At 41.0% G+C, this 22,762-nt stretch overlaps 1 protein-coding gene across 3 annotated transcripts in view; it reads left to right on the top strand.

Moving 5' to 3' along the window:
- Nucleotides 1-1,798: 1,798 nt before the first annotated feature.
- The window catches only part of WAPL (WAPL cohesin release factor), a 64,895-nt gene continuing 43,931 nt past the window's right edge, over nt 1,799-22,762 (top strand). For 2 of the 3 annotated variants that reach the window (XM_062496922.1, XM_062496921.1), the window contains exons 1-3: nt 1,799-2,050; nt 5,138-5,661; nt 18,863-19,909. In XM_062496922.1, coding sequence (XP_062352906.1) covers nt 5,160-5,661; nt 18,863-19,909 — 1,549 coding nt within the window. In that variant the 5' untranslated portion in view covers nt 1,799-2,050; nt 5,138-5,159. Of the gene's footprint in view, nt 2,051-5,137; nt 5,662-18,862; nt 19,910-22,762 lie in introns of those variants that run through there. The other variant, XM_062496920.1, reaches the window with a different exon arrangement.

The raw sequence follows: 22,762 nt of genomic DNA, 5'->3' as shown, positions 1-22,762 counted from the left end.
TGGTGTTACTTCCTTACTCTGGCCATATTCTTTCTGGTTCTCAGGACAAACTTTTATGTTGTAAAGAACTTCCCAGAGCGTCAGTGTTTCAAGCTCTCACAGTGGCATTTTCCTCTTTGTCCAACAGATCCGTCACCAAATAAGACTATGCAAACTCAAACAGGTTTAGCTATCTGTTTTACTCTTAGAGTTTAAATGAGCTATTTAGTAGCTCTGATAAAGAATACTCTCAGGAGAAAAATCTTCTCACTTTTTGTAGTCAAATTACAGATTTTAAAGTTTGTAACCTGTTTTTCAGTGGCTCTTCAGTAACTGAGTCAGGTGGTGAGATACAGATTAGCTTGTAAGCCTTGTCTGAGACACAACACAGAACTCAACCACATTCCAAATGGAGCCTGTACTTCTCATTGCAAGGTCCTGTCAGTTTTATCTCCACTCCCTCCAGCAGCACCAGTTGTATACTGGTTTTAGAGAGCACATTCACAGCATGTTTGTACTTCAGAAGTAAAGCCTGAAAGCTCCAACACATCAGTAGGGATGAGGCAAAGACCAGATTTACTCAAAGAATCACTAAACAAAACTATAGTCTTGCATTTTCTTATTGTGAGGCAGTGATTTTGCACTAGTCTATTTTTGCACTTTCTATTTTGTGTAAATAGAAAATTAAGAACAAACCTACAGGTACTGAGACAACTCTAACCTCTTCTACACAGTGAAATCAGCCTTTTAATTAGTTCAGCATTCGGGACTTGTATTGTAAAACCTCAAACAATGGTCTGAGTATGAGCATGTGTAATGAAACTATTTTAGACTCCAAGGTTATAGAATTTCATTTGACTTTTCTAAGTTCCTCACTTCTCTGAAAAATGACCTATCTACAACTGTGATGTTATTTTTTAAATGTTCTTCTGGTCATGCGTTCTATACCACAACGATTTAATGAAATACTGCCTACAGAATGTAAAACGTTGGATTTGGTGACTGTTTGATGGCCATATGTATTTGCTGCGTGTCACGATCCTTGCGGAGCGTTTCTTCTCTCTTCACAGTGTGTATCGTTAACTAAAGCCTCAAAGGTGTGCATAAATCTAACGCGCGTGGGTGGATGTTAACAGCTTGTGGAAGCGGAAGCATGTGAAAGCCACAGCTTCACGGCCTGCACCGAGCTGGCTCCGCGGGCCCTCTCTGCAGAGCATGTTTCCTCCCTGGAGCGGATGTGAAGGCCGGGCACTGTGCACCACCGTGAGTACCAGTCAGGGCGGCCGTGAGCGCAGCGGGCTCCTGTGCCCTGGGCGAGGCGCCGCAAACTTTTAGTAGAGTGCACGCAGGGCGGCTTCAGCGCCTGCTGCCTTCACGAACTCCCGGGCAGGGTTCTGACCCTCCGCGGCTCCAGCCGGGCCGGCCTGCCCCGAGACCCCTCGACGTGCGCCGGGACACACCTGGGCCCGAGCGCTACCGGGGCGGGGCCGCTCGGGGCTGCCCGCGGCGGGGGCCGCCGACTGTGCCTTCAGAGCCTCCGGGAGGGCCCGGACGGAGGCGGCGGCTCCAGGCAGGACGGGCCACCCCGTTCCGTCCGGCTCGGGCCGCCCCGCCGCGGGGACCCGCCCGCCGGCTCCGGGGGCCGTGTGCGGGTTCGGCGGGCCGCGGGCCGCGTCGCGGACTACAACTCCCGCCGGGCACGGCGCGGACGGGCGCAGGCGCGGAGGCGGCGCGGGCGGCCGAGCGAGGCGCGTGGCGATTGGCCGCGGCGGCGGGGGGCGGGGCGCGCGCGGTGACGGCAGGAAGGAGCGGGGGCAAATGGCGGAGAGATGGTCCCTGGGCCCGTCCCGAGCGCGGCGATAATCCCGGCGCGGAGGAAGCGGCGCCGGAGGAGGCGGCGCCGGGGGCCCTGACGCCCGCGACACCCCGAGAGGGTCCCGCTGCCGGAGGGGCGGAGGCGACCCGCGGGTTGAGCGCCTTTCGCGGGAGGCGCTTCGGCGGCCCGAACCCGCGGCCGGAGCCACATCGGCCGGGCCCGCGCCCGGCACCCGCCGCCACCGCTGACGCCGAGGTGGGTGCCGGGTAAGGGGGCGGCGGGGGCAGTGCGGGCCGCCGAGCGGCCCCGCGCCCCGCGGGCAGGAGCCGCCGTCGCCGCCCCGCCTGGAGGGGTGTGTGGGGCCGCCGCCCCCGGCCCGGAGCGAAGTTGCGGGGCGGGAGTTCGCTCGGGGGTGAAGTGCGGGCCGGGGCGAGGGGCGTGCGGCTCCGCGGGCCGCGCCGCCCGGCAGCGCCGCAGCTGCCCGGGGCACTTGTGTAATGTGGGCCGGTGGTGCGGCGGGGCGGGGGAGGCGGCCGGGCGGGAAGGGAAATGACATCAGGGAGCGGTGGGGTGACCCGGTTCCGCTCGCACCCCCCCGCCGCAGGGGGAGGGAGGAAAAAAGAAACTGTCACCGTGGGATTTCATCAGCTCCTTCTGCCTCCGTGCATTTAACCTATTTTTCTTTCCTCTGATTATGTAAGAGGAGCGGTGTAGAGAGGAGCGATGAGTAGGGGTGGCTGATGGGCTTCCTGGGGAATTACCGGGTTTTTTGTCTCCAGCTGGTCCGCCGAGTTAGCGCTGGGAAATGCGGGAGAACTGTTTGGGGTTTTTACATGTAGTTCCGTTTACACTGCTCCAAATGGTGCAGCACGATGCAGAGGAGGGAGGCAGGGAGTGGAAACAGTGAAATTGACCAAGTGTTTTATTTCCCTCTGAATGAAAAATCGAGAGAAAATTGTAAGTAAAGAGTAAAAATCCTGTTCTGTTGGTGCTTTCCTGTAAGGAGGCATCTCTTCATGTCCTTAAATCTAAGATACGAGTTTATAGTATAGTGTATTTATATTTTCTTAGTATTCATCTTTTAACCTAATCTGGGTTTTGGTATTTTCATTTAAAACTTTTTAGGAGATAATATTTATTTTAAAGTTTATAAACAAGAAAAAGTCGTTCTACTTTCTGAAAAATGATCTTGCCACTGCAGGAATTCTCTCTCTCTGGAGTTGCAACCCACAAGCCAAAGTTTAAATCTGTCATTATCTTTGCATAGCTTGGAAATAGAGGGTCAAAAGTACTTATTTGAGTACTTCTTGTTATGCTTATTATAAGAAATATTTATTTGAATCTTGAGGGTTTAGGGGAGGAAAATGTGCTAGTGGTGAGTGAAGTAATTTTTTCTTTCCTGTAAGCTGTTAGAAACTGATATATTAATAAATATTTTGCTTTAGTTTTTATAGCTCAAAAACTTGGCCTTTCTGGTCTAAAATATTTTGGTTGCTGTTACAAACATTTGCAAGCATCAGCAAAATAAAACTTGTAACTTAGATTTAGTTTGCTGTTTGCTTTCTAAATTATGTGTAGATAGAAAATTAGAGCTACCTGTAGGGGAGGAAGAAAAGCACTTTGGCAGTGATGTGTGTGGGGTAAAGAGGAGATGTGGTTAAAGAGTGCATTCTCCTAGGAGCAGCCAGGAGCCCTCTGCAGAGTGGGCTTTTGCAGCAGAGTTCTGCTCACTTGCCTTTACCTCCCCTTGGCTGCACCACTGGGAGGAAGAGCCTTTCCCAAAGTGGGTGTTCCTGTAGCTCTTCTGCATTGCATCACCATCTACCTGGTAAACTTCTGAAGTTCAAATTTTATCATTTTAATTCACTTAAAATTTTCTCCATGAGTTTTTTCCACATTAATTGCTCAGCTCCTTCATGATGAGTGCAGGTTGGCTTGGTCTAAAAGAGGGAGACTATTATTAGTGAGACCATCTTGCTATAATCAAGTGATAGAAGGACATTTCTGGAAAGCAGTCTGGTAATTTTGGCAGAAGCAAGACAGACACTGCAGGTTAAGAAACTGAGTGTTGCGATCAAAACTAAAATAGGAGTAACAGTATACCACATATCCAGGGGTAATAATAAAAACAGTTGTATTGAACAAATAGATCATGGTAAGTTCAAGAAAAATTATTTTAACTGCCATTTTTTCATATACTTTATTTGAAATTAGTTAACACTTCAAAAGTTAGATTTCTTTGCTTCTGTAGCTTAAATAACTGTCTTTTTTTAGCAGACTTTTTTTTCCAGTATGGACAGGAATTTCAGAAAGCAAGATGGACTTGATTAGGTTCAGGCTGATTTTAAAGAATTGCAATTTTCTGTCGATGTTTGGACAAAAAAAAAAAAAAAAAAGAGAGAAATAGTGGTTCACAGAACAGATTTGAGGGTTTGGAGTTTTTTGTTATTTGTCCAGTAGTTGAACTATCTGTTTTTGGGTAAAAATCCCCCAGGTGGTCTGTCTTCTTCTTGAGTTAAAAGTAGAAAAAGAACACATGCAAGGAGTACTTAAATGTGTTCCTGTTTAATATGTTAATTTTACACTTCTGTTCTTCTGAGCGAGCTGTGAAGCACTTGTGCTTGTGAGAGCCAGTGAACAGTCAGGGTTTACACTGGCCTGCTTGAGGTGTCCTCCATGTTCTTAGAAGTGGACGGAGCAGTGTCTCTGTTCTGTGCCTTGATGGATCAGATTTTCTTGTGAGGGATTGCTGGCCTGACCAGGGTCAAAAACCCACAACATGTTACCAAGTAAAGCACTTGCTAAGTGAGTGTGGGAGAAGAACATTGGATGGAGTTGTCATCATTGTGACTAATTAGTACTTGAGACACATCTACAGCAGTGAGAAATATTCTGGCAGTTTTGTATTTAACTGGCAAGAGGTTTTTTTAATGCCACACTGTGCTGTTGGACTCGAGGAAGGAGCTGCATGTTCAATGTGGTGAAAATACTGCTGAGTTGTTTCATTATGTTTTATAGTAGTGCCTTCTATACTTGAAAATATAAAATTAGAGCAAAGCAATACCATTCTTAGAGGATTTTTCTTAAGGATTCATTGTGCCATTGGTTTATAAACATGCAAGCAATTGAATTTCAATTTATTTTAGTGGATACTTGATGTAAAACCTTTTACCATAATGACAGTGACATGTGAATGAGTGAGTCTAGAAAGAAGCAGATGATGGATCTATTGCTGGTGTGCCATGTGCATGCCTGGTGCTCATAGCCCAATAAAGGGTGGAAGTAAGAGTCATTTGTGCTAGAAGGTTGGTGAATTGATGTTTCTTCTTTCTTTCACAACAGAGAATATGAAACAGGAGCCAAAATGACATCCCGATTTGGAAAGACCTACAGCCGGAAAGGAGGAAATGGCAGTTCCAAGTTTGATGAAGTGTTTTCCAACAAACGGACCACCCTTAGTACCAAATGGGGAGAAACCACCTTCATGGCCAAATTAGGACAGAAGAGGCCCAGTGTCAAACCAGATATTTCTGAAGTTCCTAAAAAACCCAAAATTGAAGATGAGGTAACAGAGGATCCATTTGGATTTGACAGTGATGAAGAGTCTCTTCCTGTGTCTTCAAAGAATGTGTCACAGGCTAAAAGCTCCTCTCAGCTGGAACCTGGTGAAGCTGCTCAGTCTGAGGACTTCACTCCTCTACTTGAAGCAAACAGCAGAATTAATCAGCCAGACAGTGGAGAAAATGTTGCCTCCAGCAAGTGCATACCTTTTGACAATACTGTTCCTCTCTTAAAAGAAAAGAGCACAAGCAAAAGTGTGGAAGATGGAGAATGCAAGGGCAGCAGTGCTAAACTTGTAACTGCAGGTGTGTTTGCTCAACTGTCTGTATACTTCTGTTTTCCTCTGATTATTGCTAATCTGCCCTTAGACTTTGTGTTTTCAAGGGATGGTGAAGTGTTCTGATAAACCTGGGGCAGTTCTTAATTGTAAACAATTGTAGAGAATGTTCTGTTTAACTGAAAGCCCCATGAAGCATTGTGCACTTGGCACACTGCTCTGAGGTCTTGGGCACTGTAATCCATGTGTCTGCAGATCGAGGTACGGTGCTTTAACCTCAGTGCAGTATGTCAGTCCACTTAGTCCAGTTATTCCATGAAATGGAATAATAACGTTCCTTTTCTGAAATTGCTGAGTGCATTTGTGATTTTTAAACATCTGTTTTGAATAGTGATGAGTGAGTGGTATTAGAATTTGGTGTGGGTATGTGTTTACAACCTTGAAGGTGCAGATACAGCTTGGGCCATGCTTTGTTTCATTATTTGGGTGGAAAAAGTAGTTTTCTGAACTTCAGCTGCACAAACATTATGTTTGTAATTAGCACAACTGTATCAGTGAGTACATAAAAAACTTCAGCCCTGTGAAACTGCATTCTTTTGGACTTCCTTTTGGAGGTTTTCGGGCTCTGGAATGTTGGTAAGATAGCTTAATACTTTTCAGAGGGGAGTTCATGGGGCCCCTGGAGGTGAACATGAATTTTTTTCAGGTAGTTCTTGGAAAAGATCAGATGTTGTTATATCTCATGAGAGGTTTTTGTATAATGGGCTGATTAAACCACAGCTTCTATAATTGGGCAGGAGATCACATTAGATGAACCTAGATGAAGATGACACCTACTGACTTGCTCTGGGTTATCAAAATCAATTTTTATGAGTAGTACTTACATAACTTTCATTTCTCAAATATAATTAACCCTGGGATTAGAAATTTGAGTGGACTTGTTCAGTTGTTAATGCAGTAAACAAAAAGATAGTCACAGTTCAGTTGTTTTTAATATGTATGTTAGGGATCTAATTCAAGAAAACCCAGAAAATGCGTGATTTGAGCTGTAGTGTAACAGACACTGGTAAGATGTGTAGTTGTCTTTTGATCTTGTTCCTTATTTTGCTGCTAAAATAATTTAATATTATTTTCAGCAGCTGTCTTTAACTATTCAGACTGGAAATAAAATTTATGGGATTTTCAAGTTTGAATATAGTTTTCGTAAGAGCTGAAGTAAGTTTATCCCCCAGTATTTCTAAGGGGAAGAAATAGTAATGAGTTTCCTTGGTTGATAACAAGAGATTTTAGTAGAATGGGTTTTACAGTGAAATGGTTTCCTTGTACACAACCTTTGTCAGAACAGTATTTTTCAGGCTGGAAAAGAAAGTGAGAGAGAACTGTGGGGAAAAGGTGATAGAGCTCTGAACATTCATAACATATGAAAGACCAAGAGGAACACACTTCAGCATTTTCATTGGTGCTTCCTGATTCCAGTCCTGTGGAAAATAATAAAATACAATATATGGCACAAAAAAACTTGGTAATTTGATGCTTATTTAAATTTTAGAACTTGCTAGACAATACTGTGTATATTGTAAACACACAGCTCTGAACTGAAGGAAGCTGCTGAATCTTGGTGGACAAGTCCATCCAGCTTTTGAGTGTGGTGGTGGTCTGAATGCAGACGGGGGGGGGGGGGGGGGGGTTACTTAAACACCAGTTTACTGAAGGAGTTCTGTTCTGCAGGATTGTCTGAAGGGTTTGTTACTGATTGCAGTTCAGCCAAAAGTAGTGAAGGACAAGGTATATCTTAATCTGATGGTTGTGTTCTTTCAGAGTCTATTACATTCTGTTGACACACAGTCAAATAAAGATAAAAACCCTTTTCATATCTTCGGGAATGAAATTCCGCTGAGAATGAGTCTTTGCAGAGCATTCTAGGAGGTCTTTGGTTTCCTTACCCTTATTTAAAGACTGCAGTCTTGGTGATAGTGCTTCTTTTTGTCAGTTAGTGTAAATAAAATTCGGATGGTTTAAGCTGCTCTTATGCTTGTGTGTAAACTGATCCAAAATAAATAAAATTTGTCTCTGAGGACGTTGCTCAGCACACTGAGCAATTAGAGATAGTGGTGTATAGTCAGCCTGTGTAAATGTAGTTACTTCAAAGGCTTCTTTGTTGTAAAGTTTAATGGGGAGGCTCTTTTAAAACTACAGAGAATTAATTTGATTGATTTGGGGTCAGGTTCTGGAGGGACGAGTGTAATTGTGTGTGTATGTACATCAACTGCTTACATGTCCTTGCCCTCCCCATGATGATTTTCCCCTTCCTGGTGACTCTTGAACTCCACCAGGTTCAACCAGATTTGTCCAAAGGGCTTATAGATCCTTGAGACAGCAAGCTTGACTATTCCTGATGAGGGAGGAAAGAAAGGGCTGGGGGCTGGGAGGGGAAGCAGGCAGGTAGAAGAATATTAATATTCCCAGTGTAAAGAAAACGGCAATGTGAGCTCAGCCCACATACAGTGCTGTATCTCAGGGTGTGGGAAACTAGGCTGTGTTGGTACTGATAGTGAAGAAAGTGCTTGTTAATTTGTTTTAAAGTGTAATTTGCTAGTCCTTGTCCTCATACTGCCTAGACAGTGCATGAATAAAGGTCTCAGGGCTCCAGAGAGCATGAACCATTGTTGTCTTAATTCTTAACACAGGTGAAGATAATGCTAAGAATTAGGCTGAGTTGAAAAATGTGACTTACCATGGCTGTGCACAAACTGAGAGGTGCAGTTAATTCTGCTCCAATTGTATTATCCTGCCTCAGTGGCCATTTCTTTGGGCATTGAAATGAAGGTGATGCAATGTCAGTTAATTTTAGCTAATGTTTGATATTAAGCAGTTGATGGGGGTTTGTTTTAGTAGTTGTACAGCCATATAACACAGTTAAGGATCTGTATCTTTTAGTTAAAATGGTAGAATTTGCTGGTCTTTTTTTTTTTTTTTTTTATAGCCTTCAGCTAGTGCTTGTAGCAATCTCATTTTAAAGGCTTTGAGAAGCTCTTAATGTGGAAAGCTTCTCATAATCTTACCCTAATGTTGCTTGATCAAGACTTAATACTGTCTGAGGAGTGTCTGTGAGTAATCCTGTATGTAGCAGGTCATTTGCAGATAGGTAAATTTGAAACAATGAAAGACTGTTCAGTATTAATAGTTACTGTTTAAGTCATCTTTGTAAAGGTAGGGAGAACTTAGTAACTAGAAATTAGAAAAATATCACACTGATAATTCATATAAAGCAAAAATGGAGCTACTAAGAAAATTAGGTTTTTATGAGAATCTTACTGTAGGGTAAGGTGAAAACATTCAGAGCAATATTTTGATTTTTGAAATAGTCTGGTGGGTTTTATTTTTAACTGTTAAGTTAAAAAGTTAAAGTTAAAATTCCTTTAACTGTAAGGAATAAGCCCAAATAGTATTTCATGCTGTATTCATGTGCACATAGCTTTGGTATAAAAACATTGCCTTGCAGAGGGAATTTTGTAAGTTTGCTGTTTTAGAATATTTATTAGCTTCTAGGTTGAATTAATGTAGTACAATTTTTCAGATGAAGATTAATGTCAGAGTTGAATGAGCTTTAGGAGTTGGTATGGTATTCCATAGCTACATGCGTGTATCACTGTGTGTCACTTTGAACAGCTAGGTTGCCTACTCTGGTATTTCAGTTTATGGAAATACTTCTGGCATTGTAGTGTCAGTTTGCATTTTGACTCTGGATGCTGTGGTGATCTGCTGGCTTTTGCTTTTGTGAGCAGTGCTGAACTCTCTAAATCAGGCCTTCAGAGAGTCTGGTCCAAGGGGTTGGTACTGTTCATCAGAGAAGGTGTGTGGGGTGAGAGATGTTTCTCATCTCGGCATACTTCATGTTCTGGTATATGGACTATGGGAGAATATGGCTTTTCTGCGTTAATTCTAAGTGGAAAAATTAGGTATTTAATCATGTATTAAGGGAGAAGTATTTTAATTGGGTATGGATTAAGTCTGGTTTGTTGTAGAGCCTATGAATTTATTTCTTGAAAATGTGTTTTGCTTGCCATGGAGAAATAGAATGGCTTAAAATATCTTTCCAGGCTATAGCACAGCATAGGAATTTTGTCCCTTTTTGCTGTGTTGTAATGTTTAACACAGATTTTTTGGTTATTGTGTTGGCAATGACCTTTGAGGTGGCTCTTTAAGAAGAACAAATTAATTTTTCCCCCTAACATTTAGAGCAATAATGAAAACAGCTATTCCTCATCTTGCCATTTGTTACTATGTACTCATATTCAAACAGGTTTTGTTCTGGCAGTAGTTTTGCTCTTGGTGCTGTAAGGGAGCATTTGTCTGTTGACTGCTGTTTGATTCTTTTGTTTTTCTAGGTAGTTCTTAATGCCCTCATTTTTCACTTTGGGCCAGCGCACTTACAGGTAACATATCAAAATGGCAAGTGTAGTTCTTAAAAACTTGTGCTTTTGCAGTGCAGGAGCAAAGGGATATGGCTGTGCTTAGCTGCTTCTTGGCTCAGGATGCAGAATTTAGTTGTGGCTAGTTGCTGGGAAAGCACAGAGTGCAGAGAGTAAATTGCAGAAAATGGATGCCCTTGAGGAAGGAGATTGTTTAAGTCATCAAGTCTGTTCCTGACATACCATCCTGATAGTGCCTTAGTGACTCTGTGTGCAAAGCCTCTGCATCCTGCTTATGTGGGTGGGAAGCCCTATTTTTAGAGCTAACTTCCCAAGTGCAGGTTTGTTACATAATTGCACTTGACCACCAGATTGGTCAGGGTATTCCTTTGGAGTTGTTCTTGTGTTTACCACTGATATGCACATTGAAGATAGTAGTTAGGCCAGAGTAATATTGCTTCCTCTGCAGAGTTTTTAAGAGTAAGTTCTTTACTTTGTGAGAGAGTTTCAGTTTAGTCATTTTCTGTCCAAAAATGGAGCAGAGTTGGGGGAACCTGAATGAGGCCTGAGCATTTGGCAGTCTTAGGAGACAGCTGGCAGCAGCCATGATTAAAAAGAACTACAGCTGTGCTTGGGCTGGACCAAAGCATTAAGAAACTGATAGCAGAGAAGGGGAAAGGTCTGCCAGAAAATATGTGCATAGAATTTCAATGTTATGAGGTTTGTTTGGATGGTAGTAGTTATGATGCATATGTAGGTAGCTGGGGTTTGTCCACAGATCCTCTCTTCTTTAGTTGCTTTTTGGTAAGTTTTCCCCTTTCCCCTTACTCAGAGTTTTCTTGCTGTTTCAGTAGCCCATGCTCTAACTGGTGTGATTATTGTTCTCCTTTTTTTTTTTTTTTTTCCCCCCCATCTGCTACTTCTATAGTGGTGGCTTGTTGTTATTTTCCTGGGGTGTTTTTCAAAAGTCTGAAATGGTTGAAATTCTGTTTAAATCTCACTGTTTATACTTGTTTGCTAAAATGGCAATACAGAAAATTACCCCAGTGTTTAGGAAAGAATCTGATTTCTGCAGCATATTTTTCTTAATGACAGGACAGTTCATACTATGTATGTCCATGTACAGAGCACATGGAACTTTTTCTCTTAATCTGTAATTCCCCTTTCCTATACAGCAGGGAATTCTGCAGTCCATTCTTTTAAAATCATTCTTTCTTCATGGCCTTGGACAGTGAACAAGTAAACAGTTTTTTTTAAAAGATGATACTTTTGGCTGCTTCTTAGATAACTTTGCATTGAAAATAGTTGGTTATTGCTTGTGGAAGAAAAAAAAGAGCCAAGCAGAAACCAGTTGGCAAGAAAGAAAGTTTGGACTCAACTGTCATATTAATGGAAATGATAGAAATAGAAATAATAGAACAATAGAAAATGTTCCTTAAGTTTAAAGATAGATCATATTTTCATTTAAGAAACTACTGCTGTATTTATTAAAGATTTTTGACATATTCATGAGTACTGTCTCAATTCAGACTGATTTAGCCTAAGTATACATTTTTTTACAATTGTTAATGTTGCTGTTTTATAGTATGCTTTAATTTTTTCCATAGCAGCTCACCCTAGAAAAGTGGGTGAAAACAGGTATTTGTGGCATCTATGAGTGCCTTGTGTTTGCCATGACACTTAGTAGTTGTTTATTTCTGGCTTTCTCTTGCTGCTCTGAGCAACAGATGCTCTTCTGAGCTTGGAGAGAGGAGGAATGTGTCTCTTACATTGGACTTTACGTCAGAGGTGTGCATGTCAGGCTCTGACAGCTCTTGTACTGCAAAGTGCAAGCAGCTCTTCTGCCCATTGTTTTTCCCCCTGAAGGTTTGCTGGGGAGGAGTTGTACTGAGCACACTGTGTCTGGTTTGGCCAGGTACACATGTATGGATTCATCTGAAGGTGGTGTTGAGAGATGATGCAGGGCTTGTAAGGTGCAAAGAAATATGAGAGATAGCACAATATCTAGTGATTGTCAGCCAAAGAACTAGAAGAAGAAGGGGTAAGACACTTAGATTGTTAGTTCAAAAGCCATGTTGTCATACCATTAAGAATATTGCCTGAGGTAAGGGCAAAGGATTAGTTCAGTGATTATTTTCTGCACAAGAGGAAAGGTGGCCATGTCAGCATGTACCCCTTTGAAAGGCTTCCACTTCCATTTAAATAAAAGGGCTTTTTAGAAAGTTGTACACTGGCTGCCAAGTGTACCAGCATGACACAGCTTCTCAGAATGCCACCTGGTAGCACATCTTCCCAGTGGAAAAAAGTGTAGCAGGAATTATTTGTATGGCTGAAACAGGGGTGCAAGGTTAGAAGCAATAGTGGTAGGGTTCAGCCTTTCCTGGGCTGGAGCTGTGACACTGGGGGATGTTGTGCCAGCAGCACGTTTTGAAAACCCGAAAATCTTGTTAGGCTCAGGGAATGAAAATAATGGTCTATTGGAGAAGCTGAGCAGTGTGTTAGCAGACTGACAGATGCATCCAGGTGATTTGAGAGCAGAAGTGTCTGAGCTATCTTCTGTCTTGTGTTTAGAAAAATAGCTAACTGAAATGGAGACATAGTGTCATTGAGAACTTAGTTAACTAAGACTGCGTGAGAAACAAGTTATTTTTTTAATATGAATTCCTTAGAATTTGGATATTCAGGATGCTGGAAAAGGAAGCGAGACAAGGAAACGATTCTTAAGCAAAATAGTGCTGTCATGGTAGTAAATTAATTCCCATCACTTCAAGGTTTTCTGTGATTTTTCTTTTTTTTTTCCTGAAAAAGAAGGTGCCACTTAAAACATCTGCGGAGGGTCAAGCAATGTCTGTCCCACCTGCATGCAGACTTGTTGGGAATTCAACTACTTAAGAATTTGTAATTGTAGCTATGGATGGGGTTCTATAATTTTAGCTGTATTAGAGATTTTTCAACTGTGAAACTGCTCTTGGGAGTCAAATCTTCTGTTCATACCTGCTAACAGGCACTGCTTTTCAAGGCATTAGTGGATATTTAATTCAAATCAATTTTGCCCATTTCATAAATTGTGTATGTTGTGTCCATGGGGCATTTTTTTTTCTTCTGAGTTTTCCAGTTCTTCAGTCATACACAGAAAATGGGCCAAAGAAGTTTAGTCTGCAGCCTTTTCTCCTTACCAATAAAAACATTTCATTTCCAATGCATAATGAAATTTGTTCTCTTATTTGGAAAAAAGCATGACTTCTCTGCAGTTCTGGTTGTCTGACCAAACCAAAGATGATACTCTGTGTATCTCAGTTCAGCTCTCTTCCTGGAAATGAGGGATATGATATCAGCACCTTCCCTTTAGCTTGGTCAGCTGCAAGTTGGAGAGTGAAGTGATGCAGCTTTATGGTTGAGAACATTGGTGATGGTGTAATGGAGCCTTTACACCAATAAAAGTTTCCAGGTGCTCATGGACCTCAGGCAGAGCAGTGGCTCATAATGAGCCTAAGAAATGTTGCCTCCATCCTGTGTCAGTGATGTGTTCCTGAGCTGTAGCTGTTAATTTTATGTGCCCTCAGCAGCTGGGGGGCTCTGAAGGCCCTGCATACAATTCTTGATGTTCTGTTTTCTTGGCACGACGTCTTGGTGTCTATTGGAAGACACATCTAGAACAATGTAAAATGGGCATCATGCCACCTTCCTGCTCTCAAGATTTCATTGTTTCTAACTACCTTTAATATTTACAGTGAATTGTGGTGAATACTAAAAGAATGTGCGTTGTGGCTAATACTGAAAGAAACAGGTTATCGATTTGTTTGCCGAGTAGTAATAGTGTTTCTCTCAGTATTGAAGTGAAGGCTCATGCAGCTACTTACACAGCAGTGAAGGAGTGTAAGGTTTCATGCTGCAAAGGCTATAGAAGGCCATATGCCTTTTGTTTATAGCTTGGAGGGTACTTTGCTTGGTTTTGAGAGAAAACTTACCCAAAGTTCAAGTTAGTAGGGCTAACATGTAACACTGGTAACTTGTCCGTGAGTGCATAGGAAAAAGTAAACATTTATTTTGCATATATGGTAATATTTTGACATTGTGATGTGGTTTTTTTAGCATACCAAGCCTAATATTGATTGTTCTTTTGTGTTCTTCATTTTTCTCCTAACATCTGTGCTGCTCAACTGGTTTTGATCAAACTCATGATGAAGTGGTGAAGAGAGCTCTCAAGGACACGGTGCTGTTTCAGGTGTGGGCTGTGCCTGTGCCTCCCTGCTGCCTGCCTGGTGGGAAGGCAGAGGGGGTTTTAGCTGGGTCCCTATTCCTGGGAGCAGCAGCCGGCGCACAGAGCTGGCACGTGTCCCCGCTGTCCCCTGCCCAGCCACAGGCTGCTGCTGAGGAGGCTTCGGGGGGTGATGGTGGAGTTGTGGGGTGCCTTTGCCCTGTGAGCCCTGAATCTGTTCAGGGTAGAAATTTACAGTAGGAGACCTTGCTCTCACAGTCCAAGTTTCTGCTCTGTGCTTTGAGTAACATAAAAATAGCAAATAACGTTCTGCAGCTCTACCACTGAATGGTTAACTAAAACATGTAATGTTTGACTGTAGGCAATTAGTGTTAGACTGTTAATGATGATTTGGTTTTCATGGAGCTGAAAATGTTTGTGGACTTGGAGCCTAGTGACTTTGGTAAGTTAAATGGAAATGCAAGAAAAGTGAAACAGGGACTAGGCTGGAGGGTAGATGGACTATGGTTGCTTGGTTTTCTTCCCCAGAAGTGTGTCTGATTTCCTCAAGGATTACTTTACTTTGTTTTGGATTCCGTGTTGGTATATGTTATACCTGAAGGATCAGGGTATAAATTTTTAACTGTTACAGCTTCAGTGTTTGGTGGAGAGAGTATTTTATCTCTTCTCCAAACTTCAGTGTTACCTTTGTCAAACCTTTTACAATTATAGGTACTTACAGAAAATATGAAGTTGGAATGTGAGACATTTTCATGCCAGAATTGTCAGATGTTGAGCTGAAGGATGTAGATTTCTTATCTCTAAAAAAATTAGTTTTTCTTTTTTGCTTAAAAAAAGTGTTTGTTTTTTTTTTTAAGTTCTAGAACTACATTCTTCAATTTGTCCATGACTTTAAAAATGAAACGGGAGGAGGTAGTACCACTGGCTACCTGTGGTAGTCATGAGGCATTTACTTGTTACTGTTGAAGGTATAGAATATTTGTTCCATCTAAAAAGGGCTTAAAATAACTGTATTTAAAAATAAGATAGGAACAGAATGTTATCTTTATATCCATTTAAATCTATAGTACTCTAATCCATGTAAGTACAGATGCATGTTAGTTACACGTTTTAAGGTTTGTTACTGAAAAAGCAGTGGGTTTTTGACAGCTGTTGCATTCCTGCTGTTTAAGTGTTTGCATGTATCTGTATCTGTTATAGAAGAGTACAAACACTGCCTTATGTAAATGTACTATCTTGCATTGTCTGAACCTGAAATTTTGTCTCTAGTGGTAACTTTACTAAGATGACTTGAAACAATAATCATCATTTAAATATAGTTTTACAGATTTAGTAATATCTGTGTGTGTGTGAAAACATATTTTATGGGAAAGTGGGAGCTTTACTTTGGCTTTGTTTTTTTAAAATTCATCAACGATGTTGAAGACATCTGTCTTGTTAAGTGACATAAACTAGAGCACGAAATAAAACAGCTTTTAGTGATTTAAACAGAAAATAATGATTACTACAGACCATTGTTATGGCTTCTAGGTATGCAGTGTTTGTACTTGGGGAGAGAAGTTATATGCTGTTGCTGATCTTAAATTACAGGGGAGAGTTATTCTGGTGTCTGAGCCCCAAAAGAGCCTAATTGCAGTTAAAAATGGGAGAAGTTCTATGTCTCTCTTGGACTACTAGTAACTGACAGTTCCTTTTATTTTTTCTCCTACAGTCATGCTAGCTTCTGCTGTAGTAGTTACTGCCAATAAATACTGTAATTTTTTTAATCAGGGATATTGGAATTGCAGTTCCTGTACACCTTTGGGCAATTAGGGAGTGATTAGCAGTACTTTCTGATATTGAAGGTTCAGGCTGACTGCTATTGACCCAATGATGAGATGAGAACAGGGGCTTGACAAAGGATTCTTAGAGGAAGAATTCCTCTACAAGACACTGCTTAATTTTCCAGTAATGCATTGTGATATTGCAGTTTTAAAGACAAACTTTCTACCTGGTATACACAAAAAAGAGTTCAGTGGTTCCATTTTCCATCATCCTTGCTTCTTATTTGAGATGGAAAGACCTCCCTGGTGCAGTTACTAAGACTTCTGAAGTACTGTGTGATTTTAAAATTTTGGTGCCCCAGAATCAAGGGGGAGGTTAGCTGCCACTTTTTTGCTGTTTAAAAGTACCTTATTAAATTAGGAACTGAAAGGTAAAATTGAGAAACAACACTTGGTTGATACTTATGGAATCTTCTCAGACAATTCAAGGTTCAAAGCTGCTGACGCACGGGTTACACAAAGACAACACAAATCCTGCTGTCAACATAAAGAGCTGCTAGTTCTCTTTGCCTTGTAATGTTTCTTGGGAGTGTAGTAAACCAAGCATCAATAAGTAAAGACATTCGACTGGTCTGGAATGGATTCTTTACTTACTAGTCAGCTGAGCTGACTAAAGAAAGTGATTTTGATTGTATTTATACATGAAGAGAAACAAGAAGTTCCCTTAGATCTGGAACAGTAATGGTGAAGCTGCAAAACAGTGTATTTTAGCCAGGAAGTCTGAAAATGTTTTAAATTTAATTTGCTGTTTTTCATGCCTGTGTCTTCTGGTAGTCTTCAGCTTCACAATAATACTAAACATATGGGAGAAAGGAGCATACTGTATGCTGTCAAGCTCAGTCCTCGATTACAGAAAGATACATTTTGGTTGTGCCTTTTGTATTATGGCAAACATGAGCTTGAAATGGAAATAACAATATTGTTTGTATAACAGATTGATACTGAAAAATAATAACCAAAATTCCATAGTGAATCTTGGGTTAGGGTTTCTTGTCCTTGGAGGAATTTTTAGTTTTGAGTTGTGCATTTCATGTATTCTGTGAAAAACTTATTTCTAGCTAAGTATGTTTAACTTTTGTGACAGACCTCAGCTGGACTCCAGAAAACTTAGATGCAGTTTGTCCGATATTCTGAGGAATTTTAGCAAGGATTAAATCAATTTCCTGCAAAACTGGATTTGGTAGCCATTTCTTTTACTGGAATTTTCAGTACCTTAATATTCTTCTGTGAAACATACGTGCAAGGACGGCATTTGGATAATGCCATTTTAATTTCAAAGTCCCTGGAACAGTGCTGATGTTTGTTTCCATCATTAGGAATTTGAAATCTTCTCATCAGTGCTGTGAAACTTCTGTGCCACTTGGGTAAATGGAAACTAATGAAGTTTCATGTAGGACTAGTGCTAAAGAGATGCTTTAGCCTTCATTTTACTTTTACTTTAGGAAGCCTTTGCTGCCTAAAAATGCTAACCTTTGGGGTTGCATTCTGCCAGTGGAGCCCCTTTTATCCCTGTAGAGTTCTGCACGTGTCTTCTGAGCATGTTCTCTTGCAGCATTTCTGGTGTCACCTGGCCCTGTCCCAGCTGCTTCTGTGTCTCCAGTTTATCCCATCCTGCTACTCTTCTGTGCACCACTGTCTTCTGCATTGTCAGACTTCTTATCTTGCTTCTCCTGGCCCAGGCAGCCATTTTAGTGCCAGTAGTAACGGCAGGCACCTGGGTTCCTGTGCTTGGTGATACTCTCTCAGAAATTTCCAAGAAACTCTTGTTTCCTGGAAGTAACTTTCTTATATTGCTGTGTGTGTGTGTGTGTGTGTGTGTGTGTGTGTGTGTGTGTGCGCGCTGTTAACAACAGAGGATTGCAGATGCAGTCTTCATTAAACTCTGGTACTAAATCCACCAAGCTGTTGTTGGTATTCAGTGAAAACAAAGGGAATGGTTTCCCTACCATTCCCAGTTCAGAGGAGAGCAGGTGGAGGATTTAATACTTGCATTTCTTCCTGAAATTACTATTGTGCAGGTGCTGGTTAGCTGGAAACAAAAACTTACAAAAACTGACTTTTTTATGGTGGAACCTGTTCTCTGGGACAGTGTAAGACATGTCTGTGATTATAGGTTGGAGATGTGCACGAGTAACTTTTGGCAGCAGCTCTTCTTCAGAGATGCAAAAATCCATTGCATAAGCCTGAATTTCAGAAACAATAAAATTAAAATTTGTGATGAGAATTGCATTTTCTGTATTTCTTTTCTAAGTCCAAATATTTTCATTCGAAGCAGCAAAATGAAGTGACAGTTGAAGTTGTTTGCTGTTTTATTCAAAGTGAAAGAAGGGAATTATTTTCTTACATAATAAGGGAATTTGTAGTTGTTCTTTAGTTATTCACTGTAAGTCATTTCTGTGTGAAACTTCAGTAATTATCTTTTCTGAACATTCACCAGAGTTTCTCCTTTTCTGTGTAATTTTCCTTGGTAAATAAATGGTTGTATTTAGGGTTTACCACTGTCTTTTACATGGTGCGCATATTTTCAGAGTGACACTTCAGGTTGCTTTTTTTGTTGTTTTTTTGGGTTTATTTTAGAAAATACAAGAATGTTTTATTATAGCAAAACCTTTAAGCTGGAGGGCTTAAAAAGTATAAACTGGGTGGATAAAGACCTCTGGTTTTTGTCAACGAACACTGAATATTTTTTGCTATGTTGTAACTTTCCAAAGTTGCCACGTGGGCGACTATTTTTTTATTACTTTATTTTAGTAATAAATACATCTTTTCTTGTAGATAAAATCCAGAACTTGAAAGAAGATAATGGGAACAGTCATTTCATATATGACAGTACTGGAGACAATAATAAAAACAATGCTGAGACCACAGACACTTCTGGATGCAACACTGAAGCCAAGGACTTGCCTGATTCTTGGGACTCCCACATGGGAAAAACAGCAGGTTCTCCATCAGAAACATCTCAGACCAAGGGCCCGCTAAGAACTCACTTGTATGAATGGGAGGATGATACTGAAGACACCAGAACTGGAGAGTATATATTAGCTTTTGACAATGAACATCTCTCAGAGGTGAAGAGCAAGGATGAGGAGTGTGATAAAGAAGATAGTGAAAATCCAAAGGAAGCCATTAGTGAAGAACTTGTGCAGCCTATTCCTAGGCCAAGCAACTGTAGGACATATTGTCGATCCAACAAAGCAAAACTGCAGGGGGCAACAAATTTTGACAAGCTAATGGATGGCACTAGTCAGTCTTTATCCAAAGCAAACAATGAGTCAAATAATGACAGTCTGAACCCAGGAAAAAAAGTCTCTTTAAGTAGTGGGACCAGTTTTAGAGGGACGGTTGGACGGACTAGAGACTACACTGTTCTGCACCCATCTTGCTTGTCAGTTTGCAATGTCACCATCCAGGACACCATGGAGCGCATGGATGAGTTCACCACTGCAGCCCCGACTGACCTGGGCGAAGCTGGGCGCTTAAGGAAAAAAGCTGACATTGCCACCACAAAAACTACAACCAGGTTCCGGCCAAGCAATACCAAATCCAAGAAGGATGTCAAATTAGAATTTTTTGGGTTTGATGATCAAGATGAGGGAGGGGGAGATGAAGGTGCCTCTAGAAGTTGTGGGAGTTCCAATTACAAAATCAAGTACTTTGGGTTTGACGACTTAAGTGAAAGCGAGGACGAAGATGAAGAGTGGCAGGTAGCAGAAAGGAAAGCCAACAAAAAGCGAAATAGAACGGTACCATCCGCTTCACTACAGTCAACCTCTGATGGCAATGAAAACTGTTCCCAGGATAGCCAGCTCAGCACTAATGCAGGTCAGTAGAACCCTTTTGGAATACATCGGTGGCAGTGTATGGCATTTAGTTTTAATTGACTTCAGTATTTTCTTTTTGCAGTGTACCTAGGAATTTGCTGAACAGTACCACTGATGTGGAAATCTAACAGTCAAATTCTCTTGAAATCTAACAGTTAAACTCACTTTTCCTGTGGTCCTGTCTGGTGTTTCATATCTCTTTTGTCATGTGCTTTATACCCCTTGATCTCTTGCCAGAGGTAGAGGGTTTTGTGTTGAGCTTAAGTATCTATGCCTGGAAGGCAGGTATCCTACCACAGAGCTTCCAGATCAGCCCACAATTACAGAGCTGAGTCTACACACTTAAGTAGCTCTTGAGAAATAGGCAATATCTTTTTCTGCTTTTGAATGTGTTTGTAGGCAGTTTGGACCTTTCTCAAGCTCTGTCTTATCTGAGGATGCATGACCTGAGGGAGAGGCTGTGGGGGACCCACCGAGTGCCAGTCAGATAACTGGCTTTGGGAGAGCCTCTGTATATTTGTTTCTGCTCTTGTTTTCAGTTTTTAGATACCTCCTTCTGTACAGGTTGGGGAGTGAGGGGGTGTATGTGTACTCACACACATATATATGAGTAAAACTGCATACATGGCAGCTGCTGAGCAAGTCCTGGTGCTTAAAATCCTTTCCAAAATTAGACTTGCTTGGTGGTTGATTGGGTCCTGGGTGTTGGTGAAGAACAGAAGGAATAACATTGATGGAAGGTTGTTTTTAGCTCTTTTGTTTTGAAAAAATCTAATGCCAACGAATCACTTGTGTTGGAATAAATATTTCAAAACTGCCACTGTTCTGTGGAACATTTTGGTCCTCTGTTTTGGAGCATGAAGCATGAGAAGGTTTATCGACTCACTGAAGTTGTTAAATTTTAAGACTTGGGCCAGATGTATTTCATTGTGATAGGGAGAGGCTTTCAATCTAGCCTTGCAAATGTTGGAGCAGCTGGGGTTCTTCTCCTACAAATAGCTTCTGCTAATATAATCCAGAAATAAAATTTCAGAGGAAAAAAAAAATGTTCATTTCTCTGTTCTAATTATAGCCGTTTCTAAAACCAGAATTTTTTGTGAGCCTTTTAATCAAAAGTAAATGTCACTGATAGGGTTTTTTGTGGATTTGAAAGGAACAAATGGATACTGATGTTGTACAAGAAGACTGTGTTTCCAAACAAAAATCCCATAATTTGCTTTCATGAAATTTACTTATGATGAGACACTTGGGTCACAGCCTCTTTGGAAAATGGATTTATCTTACAGGGCTGCTTAAGAAATACTCTTAGTCCCTGTCTCTAATGAGTCTTTGTTCAGCCATTTGTTCCAAGGGGGAAATTTGCTTGCACAGTTAATGCAGCTGAGATGCTGACCCATCTAATAATCCTTTCAGCTGCTGTCCTCAGAAGTCTGAAAATATCTACAGTTTGCATTTGGCACTGCATTCACCAAGCAGGCCTTTATACTCCCAGGTATCACAGATGGTTTCTCTGAAATATTTTCCTAAGACATTTCCATGGCACAGGGAGAGGTAAATTTATGTTTTGCTAGTTCTTAATGCACTTCAGGTAAGAGCTACCTCTCAGTCCCTCTGTTAGGAGATGTTTCCCCTTTATTTTGCATCTCCTTTGCTCATTTGATTCTTGTTTTGTGCTGCTGTTGGCAGGTGAGATGAGACTTGCAGGTTTTTTTCTGAAATTTGTAAGGGTGATTTCCTGCAGTACAGATTATGAAAACAGGGAGTCTGATGCAGCCCTAAAATTAGTGGGACTCCTTGCTAAAGTTCACACTATTTTCTCTCTTTGCAAATTTCGAGCATCATGATCACTCAGAACAACCATAAGAGTCCTTAAATATAGTGATGCTGAGCCTGAGAATTTGTCAAGAGCTTCTGGATCTAAGCCTGAAGTTGCAGCAAAATGTGAAATTGCTCTGAGGTATTGTCCTTGCATACTGGAAAAATGTGGCTTCTGCATCCATGAAAAATGCCAGCTTTGACTCCAAGCCTGAGAAAAGGCTTTCAGAACATCTTGCACAATAAAACTCTGTCCTGAAATGAACAGTACTGAGAGGTGCTAGTGCTACCTGAGGTCTGTATGTGCTGTTCTTTCTTTGTGCTAATGAATAAATCCCTCAATAAAAGCCCAGTGTTCTGTTCCAGGCTGACAGACGAAATTCCAAGCTGCCTCTCTGAATTTCAGCCCTGGAAAATCCCAAGACTGATTTTGGTGTTCTGTGCATAAAGAATGTTACATGGCATAATCAGTTTTTCAAGAAACTTAATGCTTTTGATGCTATCACAGCTGTACTTTGCCATAATACTGATTTGGTTATTTGCCATAATCTAGGTATATTTTTATGAAACATATTTTAGAACCTTAATTTAAAACATCTGACGAAGGTTTTGTAATGGAACATTATAAAGACTTACAGTCTAGTAGTTCACAGAGGGAAATTAAGTTTAACAGTACATACTTAAATGTTTTTACAAATGAAATTTAAGAAAGTGCAGAAACAATATTGTTAGTGCAGGAAAAATTGCAAAACAGATAAATTGGTTGAAGTGTCCTTCATTGAAAAGCATCTTCTGTTGCTCACTTCATAGTCTTTTCTGCTGAAGTGGTTAAAAACCACAAAAACCCCTCAAACAAAAGCCAAGCAAATAAAACTGCCAACTCTGAAAAAAAGCTCTACCTTTTAAATTCCTAGATGCTGTTACCACACTTTTTAAAGAAAATACTTCGTAACTTTATCAGCCTTAGATTTTTGCTGAAGTGTTGCGTTCTGGTTGAAGTTTACTTTTTATTTTGCCTTTGCAATCTAAAATTCTCTCA

This window comes from Cinclus cinclus, chromosome 7, assembly GCF_963662255.1.
Source record: "Cinclus cinclus chromosome 7, bCinCin1.1, whole genome shotgun sequence".
NCBI classification, from domain to species: Eukaryota; Metazoa; Chordata; class Aves; order Passeriformes; family Cinclidae; genus Cinclus; species Cinclus cinclus.
Note: the sequence above shows the minus strand (reverse complement) of the source record. Positions and strands in the feature narration are given on the sequence as shown.